The sequence below is a fragment of the Carcharodon carcharias genome, chromosome 27 (genome assembly GCF_017639515.1).
Source record: "Carcharodon carcharias isolate sCarCar2 chromosome 27, sCarCar2.pri, whole genome shotgun sequence".
Classification (NCBI taxonomy): domain Eukaryota; kingdom Metazoa; phylum Chordata; class Chondrichthyes; order Lamniformes; family Lamnidae; genus Carcharodon; species Carcharodon carcharias.
Window position 1 is genome coordinate 8,637,715 of NC_054493.1, and position 9,582 is coordinate 8,647,296.

The 9,582-nt window shown below is 44.1% G+C and overlaps 1 protein-coding gene across 1 annotated transcript; it reads right to left on the reverse strand.

Moving 5' to 3' along the window:
* Positions 1-414: 414 nt before the first annotated feature.
* Positions 415-9,247, reverse strand: LOC121270138. Its single transcript, XM_041175454.1, has 3 exons — positions 9,205-9,247; positions 3,455-3,802; positions 415-728 (listed from the first exon to the last, which is right to left on the reverse strand). The coding sequence occupies exons 1-3, from the start codon at positions 9,245-9,247 to the stop codon at positions 415-417; spliced, it is 705 nt and encodes a 234-aa protein (XP_041031388.1).
* Positions 9,248-9,582: the final 335 nt, after the last annotated feature.

Consider the following 9,582-nt stretch of genomic DNA (forward strand, 5'->3'; position numbering starts at 1 on the left):
GTAGGAACTCAATTCACTTCGCCCCTTTACATACTTCTTTTGGGGAAATAATACTAGGTAGTGCAAGTCCTATTATTAATATTCTGTTTGCTACTATATTCTTTAATTTGCCTGCATATTTCTTTTTTCAACTCCATTCAAGACACACATCAATTCAGTGATAGAGAGATAGAAATAAAAAAAGCTTCAGATTGACACAAATACAAAGAGAGCGAGGAAGAGAGAGAGAGAGAGAGAGAGAGAGAGAGCGATGGGGCCCGTGTTTCAGGGTCCACCGGGCATCATGGTGATATGGAGGCTGTGCAATCCCCACCATGTTCAGGTTTTTGTACAGCTCTCTCCGTGCTCTGTATCACTGTGTGTCTATATTCCCACCATGTTCAGGTTTTTGTACAGCTCTCTCCGCGCTCTGTATCACTGTGCTTTGCACCGACTCAGTACACAGTAATACACAGCAGAGTCGCTCAATTGTAGTTTGGATATCTTTAACCAGCTGATTTTCTCGGCAGGATCGATAGAAGCAGAAATTCTACCCCCGGCAGCGTTTTCTTTATTCTCCTCTCCTGAAATGTGCCTCTGAACCATGTATTCCGGAGCCAGTCCTGGGGACTGACGGTACCAGTGTACTGTGTACTGACAGAGCCCTGAGTATTCACAGCTTAGAGAAACGGTGTCACCGGCAGCAGCGGTTTGGAAATACGGACTCCGGGATACCAGAGAACTGGAATCTGTAGGGTAAAAAATAAACATTATTCGTTGGCTTAACCACTGTTTACCCGGGGGAATTTGTTAATGGCTCTTGGTTTTGCGGTAATTTTCTTGACTTGGTGCCTGTTCGAACAGTATTGGTTATTAAATGTGGTCAAGATGATACATGAGGTTGATCACTTATTTTACAGAGCAAATTCTTCCGACCTGGATGCAAGGTGAGAATGGGTGGTAGAAGCTGATTTAACAGTATCTTTCAAAAGGATGATGGATCTGTACTGGAACAGAGAAATAATGAAGTACTACGGGGAAAATGCCTGGGTAGTGGGGACAATTGGGTTGTTCTTTTAAAGGCGAAGCCCATACACAAGTGCCCGAATTCCATCCTTCCCCGCTATATGTTTCACTGAAGAACATTAAATTTCTGTTTCTATTTTTCTTGGTGAGAGACAAACCCGAAGGAATGTTTTATTATCAATGACGCAATCAGTTTCCAAAAATAATTGACCGAGAATGACAAAGCTGCAAGATTCAACAAAAAAGCGATGAGATCCATGATCCGATTGGGCCAAACTGATCGTGAGCATCAATGGTCAAAGGTCAATTATTTACTGCAGCTTAACACTGCTCTGGAGTTTCAATCTGCCTTTTGTTCCATTTCCTTATTTTCATCCATCAACAGGGTCCAATTTTCTCCATTTCCGTTTAATTTGAAATATTTACATTCAGTTCCCCTTTATTTTTACATTTACGTTGTGCTGTTTGCGCTTCGTACAATCTTGGGAACTTGTCCCAAACTCTCTCAGTTGTCGGTTGGGTTCAGTCTGTTCAGTTTCCGCAGTGGCTTTGTTGTTACTCACTGGGAGCTGCCGCTTCCCGCCCTCTAACAATTTCAATTCTTTCCGTCCATTGACTAATTCTCTCCGCATTCTCTGAGCGGAGTTTTCTCTAAATTTTACATTGTACAGGTTCTGCATGAGATGAAAACGCTATTCGGTCCAACTGATTCATGGCTGTGTGTACACTCCAGATCAACCTGCGCCAGTCCGAAATTTGACTCCCGATTTCTATCCAGCTCCCTGTGTCTGTCTGTTCCGCTTTCCCTCATGTATTTTCAAGCCTTTCCCCACATACATCATTACTATCTGCTCCCGCAGGCAGCAACTTTCAAATTCTGAAGGGTCATTGTTTAAATTTATTTTTCTTAACATCCTGAATTTTTTTGTTAGTGAGGAGTATGTATTTGATGGCCCATTGCTCTGGAATCACCCACAAATAAACAGTAGCTCAACATCCACCCCAATGGACCCATTCATAATTTAAACGATTTCCCGAATTCTCCTCGAGGTTTTATGTTTTCCAGAGTATAGAGGTCCAGCCTGCTCACCCTCTCCCGAGAGATATCGATTGTTCCTTATTTCTTTTCTCAAAAGTGGAAGAAATCAAAGCAGATAATATAAGAAATAGAAGTTGGAGCCACCATGACACCTTTCAAATCTGCTCTGCCATTCAATAATATCGTGGCTGATCTCCTTCCTCAACATTACATCCAACACTGTCCCGATATCCCTTGATTCTATCAGAGTCCAAATATCTATCGAACACTGCCTTAGATACACTCACCACTGAGTGTAATCTGAAACTGTGACCCCTAGTTATAGGCTGCCCAGCCTGGAGAAACACCAACCCAGAATCTGCCAGTGAAGTCCCTTAAGAGTTTATGTTCCAATGATATCAAATGTTATTCCTCTAAACTCTAGGGAATATATGCTTCTACTACTTAATCTCTTCTCATAGGACAATCCCTTTAACTCAGGAAGCAGTCTGATGAACCTTTGTTCAGTTCCTTCAAAGTGTGTAGATCGTTTCTTAATAATGAGCGCAGAATTTGACACAGCATCCAGACTGGAGTCTACTACAGCCCTTGCCGCTCTCAATGCTTCTTCCAATTGATGATCAATAAGGGACAAAACTGATTCATCTGTTCAGCTGGAGATAAATGGTAATCAGCAGGAAGTTTCCTTGCTCATCGTTGAGCAGATGCCACTTCATGGGGCTTGGAGCCAAATTGAGGACTCCCAGGGGCAACTCCCTGCATACTGTATATCACTGTGCAACTGCCTCTGGGCCTGTCCTGCTGGTGGCACAGGACACACACAGGGATTGTGAAGGTGGTCTATAAGGCATTGTCTGTAAGGTATGATTCCGTGAGTGTGACCCCATCAGGCTGTTGCTTGTTAAACTGTGAGACAGCACTCCTAATTTTGGCACAAGTATCCAGAGTTTGGAGGACATTGCTGGGCTTGGCCATGGTCATTTCGGGTGCCTGGGTCGATGGCAGGTGCTATGCCGAGTGGTGGGTCCAGGTTTCATTCGTTTTTATTTCAGGCTTCGTAACGATTTCATTCATCTGAGTGACTAGGCCATCATTTCAGGGAGCATTGAAGAGTAAATCACATTGCTCTGTGTCTGGAGTCGCATGTGGGTTAGACAAGGTTCCATTCGCTAAAGGACATTAGTGAACCAGCAATGGTTTCATGATCATGAGCTTTAAATTCCACTAGTTTATATTATTTGATTTTTAATTCGGCCAGTTGCTGTTGGTGAGGTTTGAAACTGAGATCCCAGCTCTTGGGCCTTGGTCTCTGGAATACAAGTCCAATGACATAACAACTAGACCACCCCCTCCACAATGTGAGCATTAACCTGGATAGTCTGTAACACATAACGGTTTGGTGTCACTTACCGGCAGTGACAGTCAACACTGTCCCAGATCCGTCTTCATAAGCATCTTTTGAAACGGTGCTCCCACATCTGTATCTGTACTGAGCTTTACAGTAATAGGTGGCGGTGTCTTCAACTCTCAAATCTTGAATTTCCAGCGAAAATGTCTTTTCTGCTTTATTCACCGACAAAACAAATCTCCCTCCGCTGGAGATCCGTTCCCACTCTGTCCCAGTCTGGGTTTGTTTGAAGAAATGGCCGTTCTCTAAACTATGAGAATTACCATAGAAAACGCAGGTGATGGTGAGAGACTGACACTCCTTCCTGGTTACCGCTGCCGGGGTCTGTGTCACTGAGTGACTGAAAGAACCTGGAAATTAAACAGAGAGAGTTTAATGGACCATCAGAGCCGAACCACAGAACGGGATTAAAACCCCAGACAATGTCTGTAATTAGGATGGACTCGGGCAGCTTTACATACACTCACACAGTTTCGGTTTGTTTGATCAGTACTCACGAGATAAAGAGACACACAGGGTGAAAACAAAGGAGTATTCTTATCGTTCTGCTGGCCGGAGCTGAGGGTTTATATGACGGCGAGTAGGAGACTGCAGCCCTGGACTGGTCTGGGAGGCCGGACTTCAGAGCTGGACTGCAAGACCTTAGAGGGTAGAGTTTCTTTGCAGAAGACGGTGTCCCACGGAGCATTGACGGGCCACACGGTTCCCATCTGTCTGGTTCTCTGTTGCTTGATAAAGTGACATATTTAGAAAAGGAACCTGCAGTTTCATGCTGCTTCATTGGGGTCAATAAGCCTGATGTGAAGCCCCCTCTCTTATTTTTCTGATATACAGTGTCCTGCGGGGTTGGAGAGGTGAGGTGGGGTTGTTTCCGCTAGTGAAGTCTACCACCCTCATTCCCCCACAGTAATGAGCTGGTAGGTTCGTCCATGTGTGTTTGGTAAGTGGTATTTTATGAAGGTGGGATGTGGGATATTCCCTCCTTCCCCAATATTATTCCAACTGTCATGAAAAAACAAAAAGTGCTGGAAAAAAACTCGGTAAGTCTGTCAGCATCTGTGGAGAGTGAAACAGAATTAACCCTTCTTCAGCTTGTCTGTGCCGGAGATTATTAAATATCTCTCTGAAATACCTGGTGGGACTTCAGTTGAACGTCTAATCCAAGCGAAGGAGCCTTAGATTCCAGCAACTGAGGATCAGGTTTCAATGTGAGACAGTCCAGTGACTTTGCAAATATTCAGGCAGTAGTACATTATGACCACAAAGAATAAACTCTCCACATAATTGAAAGAAATGCTTGCTGCACTCCTCCCTCTGTGATTTACATTTGAGGGGATGATTCCAGTAAGCAATGTTTGATTTTCAGCTTTGAATTATTCAGTTTCCAGTTGCAGTGTTAGAACATGAAGGCGCACTCAGAGGGACAGTGAAATGGGGGTGGACACTGTGTTTGGGAATCGTTTTAAAGGTCACACTCACTTCCTTGTGAAATATTGTCATTGTGTATAAACTGTCCCGGATCTAACAACACATTCTGCTAAAATAAACTTTACAAGCCGGACGCCATCAAATACTCCTGGAAACTGACAGGGACAAGGACATGGGGCTGCTCAATAATCCAGGCAGGTACCCAAAGGGCAGAAAAGGGCCAAGAAACGTCTTCACGAGAACAGAACTTCACAATAATTTTGTCGACTGTACGTCACTCAAACGTGGTCGATTGTTGAATCGACCTTTGAGTAGCTGCCGCTGACCCCCAATGTGCCATCAAAGCCATAAATCTCATCTGATTCATCGAAACAGAAAATAAAAACCTGAAAAGACCTCTTTGCTTCACACTCAAGTTTTGCTCGTTAAATATTGTCCAATTTCCTTCTGATTTTGAATGCTACTGGCCTGATTCAGCGCAGAACAGCGCATGACTTAAACATGTTTTGCCTCAGAGCTACCACAAATACAACTTGCATTTTAAAGCACATTTAGTTCAATGAAAGGTCCCATCAGCAGGTACTGACAGTGATCTTCATGAAGCTTGAATCCTGAGAGAGCGATGTGGCCGATCACCCGAGTCACCGTCTGCATTGTGGGAACGCGGATACATTTTGCTATCATAATTATTAATGCTTAGAGTGTAGCAGTTTAATTTTAAGAGACCACGATTCTTTAAAAGTAATCGGAAGGAGAAATATTGACTGAAAATTTTTCAATCAATATTTGATTGAAAAAGATATGATTTCTTCTATCAATAGTTTTCATTTTTCTCCGATTCCATTTATTTTGATGTATTTACATTTAGTTTGATTTTATTTCGACATTTCCTTTGTACAGTTTTCGTTTCTTGCATGAGAACATTGCAATCGTGGGAACTTGTCCCTAACTCTCTCAGTTGCCGGTTGGGTTCAGTCTGTCCACTTTCCGCATTGGTTTTACTGTTACTCACTGGGAACTGCCTCTTCCAGCTCTGGGACAATTTCAATTCTTTCCGCACATTGACTGATTGACGGGCTCTCTGGGCGGAGCTTTTGCTAAATTTCACTTGACACAGAATCATCCATTCGGCTCAAATGATTTATCCCTGTGTGTTTGCTACGGACCAACCCCCATCCGCCCGAAATCTGATTGACCATTCCAGTCAGCTCCCTGAGTCAGTCTGTCCCGTTCTCCCTCCTGCCTTTTCAAGTCTTCCCACAAATGTATCAATACTATGTGCTCCAACCACTCCCCGCGGCAACAAGTTCCACATTCTGACCTGCCTGATTTTTACATTCCTTCTTCTTAATGTCTTTATTTGTTATTTTAGTGACTATCTTATATTTAAGGCACATTGCTCTCGACAAATAAACAGCGATTCCACAACCACCTCATTGAAATGCATTAATTATTTAAACGATTTTGTGAATACTCCTCCTGCTTCTCTGTTCTCCAGAGACAAGAGATCCGGCCTGTTCAACCTCTCCACAGAGATGTGGATTGCTCCTGATTGCTTTTCTCAGAAATGTAAGAAATCAAAAGTTTAATATAACGAACAGAAGCAGAAGCGGCCATAATCATCTTTCAAACCTGCTTCGCCATTCAATAATATCCTGACTCATCTCCTATCTCAACATCAGTATGTCGCAATATCATGATATCCCTTGATTCTTTTAGTATCCAGAAATCCACTGAACACTTCCTTTCATACACTCAACCACAGCATCCACAGCTCTCTGAGGTAGAGAATGTCAGCGATTCACAACAATGGTTTGACTGAAGAAATATCTCTTCTTCTCAGTTCTAATGGCCGAATCCTTATTCTGAAACTGTTATCGGCTAGTTATCGGCTTCCATTAGCCTGGGAAAACACCCACCCGGAATCTATCTGGGATGTTAGATATTCTCATGAAATTACATCTCATCCCTCTAAGCCCGAGCGAACCTAGGCCCAGACTACTCAATCTCTTCTTAAAGGACAATCTCTTTATCTCAGGAATCAGTCTGATGAACCTTTTTTGCATTCCCTCCAAGGCAAGTAGATCCTCTCTTAAATAAAGAGACCAAAACTTTACTCAGCATTCCAGACTGAAGTCCATCACAGTCATTTCCTCCATACACGTCACCCAACTCCCTGCGCTCGGATTGTACGTTGAATGGCACAGAGACCATCCAATACTTCTCTCCCTTTCGATGAATTATTTATTGCTGCTTCTAAATGAACATTCCTCCAGTTTATAATTGTTTCCTTATATTAAGTTTATTCTTTATATGATTAGTACAACATCCTTACTGTCTGACTGCACTGTGCCGCTTTAATTCACAGTAATCAGGGATACAGATAAATTATAGCAATTCCACCTCTCAAACATCGGCAGGCAATATAGAGAAATGTCTGCAGTTCCAAACCTTCACATTTCGGTTTGAGGGGGGAAAAGGAGGCAAGTGTTTGGTTATATGAAGATAATTGAAAGAAATGGCGGGGACAATGTCACTAATTTCAGTCACTGATCGCACAATAATAACATTCCATCTGGACCCACATCAGGGTCTCTTATATTTGAAGTCCCTTGTGTCACTCTTCCGTTTTTCTCCCGTGTCAGGTCTGGATCGAGCCACTGCAGGTATCCGAACTGCCCGCAGTTGTGTTGAGTTTATTCACCCGGTACCTCATTCACATTGCGCGGCTCGGACTGCAATCTGCTGCCCAGGAGAGAGCTCTGTGACCCCGCTCCCGGGCTCTAAGGGACAGACAGAGCTCCCTTGGTCACAGTTAACACCGGGAGTGGAGTCCGATTGTCCACAATCTCCGCTCATTGAAAGCGATTCAGAGTATGAGATTCCGTGATGTTTATGATGTCCGCGATGTGCCCGTTAAACCAATAATGGTCCAGATTCCGTCAACTCCCACATCCCACTCAAACTCCAAGAATATCAATAATTAACTGACAGTGAAGATTACCCGGGACAGGCTATAACCCGGCGGTGTTTGGAGTCACTTACCAGCTGTGACAGTCACCACAGTCCCGGGTCCATCCACATATTTAGTATGCCACCACAGTGACACCGCTCTCAGTCTCCCCTGAACAAGAACCACCGACACCTCAACCTGCTGGGAAATCATCATTGGACAGTAGAAACTGCCCAATTATTCAGGTGTTTTAAATAATAAACAATATTCAATGTTTCAAAGTCTCTGTCGGTTCAAACTGTTCTTTGCGAGGCCCTGAGCTCTGACTAAACGGTCCCGGGACCGAGAAGCTCGCTTCATATAAACCGAGAAAAATAACAAAGAAAGATAACTGAATGGTGGAAATTACAATGAAATTTAAACAGATTACAGTGATATTAACATCAACCGGACAATTCACTATCCGGGCCCGGAGAATTTATATTGTGATCGGACGAGGTATTTGCTCAGGTCTCTCCCACTGTGACTGTCCCGAAATAACACAGTGTTACAAGTCAGTATAAAATCCCCCAGGCACTTGCTGAGATGTGGGGACAGTAGTTGAACAGCGGGGACTGCGGCTCGCAGTTCCAGCTGTTTGACCAGGATCACATCTGGTGTTCGTGGTTTGGAACTGGGATCAGTCATTCCCAATCCCCATTCACTGACAGCAATCCCGGGAAAGACACCACCATCCGCACACACTCGGCAGTTATAAAACTCAAAATGTTAACGGCAATTACGCAATCTCATTATAAACTAGACTGAGGCAGACAGTGTGAGGTGGAACTGTAGGGGTTTAACTGCAGATTAACTCCACTTTTTCATTTGTTTCTGTGATAATCTGCAGTGAGAGTTTTTGTATCGCGGGAAGCCGAGGCCCATCACGGTGTATGTGTAGTATCTGTACTGAGCTTTACAGTAATAGGTGGCGGTGTCCTCAACTCTCACATCCCGAATTTCAAGCGAAAATATCTTTCCCGCTTTATTCACCGACACAACAAATCTGCCCCTGCTGGAGATCCGCTCCCACTCTGTTCCGGTCCGGGTTTGTTTGAGGAAATTCCCACGCTCCATATAGACAACAGAGTATCCACGATACAAAATACAGGTGATGGTGAGAGACTGACACTCCTTCCTGGTCACCGCTGCCGGGATCTGCCTCACTGACTGACTGAAAGAGCCTGGAAATTAAACAGAGAAAGTTTAATGGACCATCAGAGCCGAACGACAGAACGGGATTAAAACCCCAGACAGTGTCTGTAATTGGGATGGACTCGGGCAGCTTTATATTAAATCCACTCAATGTCGGTTTGTTTTATCGGTACTCACGGGGTAAACAGACACACAGGGTGAAAACAAGGAGGGTTCCCATCGTTCTGCTGCCTGAAGCTGAGGGTTTATATGACGGGGTCTGGAGACTGCAGCCCTGGACTGCACTGGCAGACCAGACCTCAGAGCTGGTCTGAAATACTTTGGGGGATCGAGTTGATTTGCACAGGGCCGTGTCGCTGAGACTATTGATGGGCCACACGGTCCCAGGGTCGCTGTCCAAGTGTTGTGTGAATAAGAGACAGGTTTATAAAAGGAGGCTGCAATTTTCTGACTCTACATTTGGATTGTGATCCGGATGTGAAAGCCCCTCCCACAATACTCTGGTGCACAGGGGTGGGGGAGGGGAGCTTTTCTTTCTGCCAGTTGTGCTGTCGC

Coding starts and splice junctions, on each gene's coding strand:
- LOC121270138 (XM_041175454.1), bottom strand. CDS start 9,247: ATGGGAACCCTCCTTGTTTTCACCCTGTGTGTCTGTTTACCCC. Junction 3,803..9,204: donor CCTGTGTGTCTGTTTACCCC/GTGAGTACCGAT, acceptor TTTAATTTCCAG/GTTCTTTCAGTCACTCAGTG. Junction 729..3,454: donor AGTGTTGACTGTCACTGCCG/GTAAGTGACACC, acceptor TTTACCCTACAG/ATTCCAGTTCTCTGGTATCC.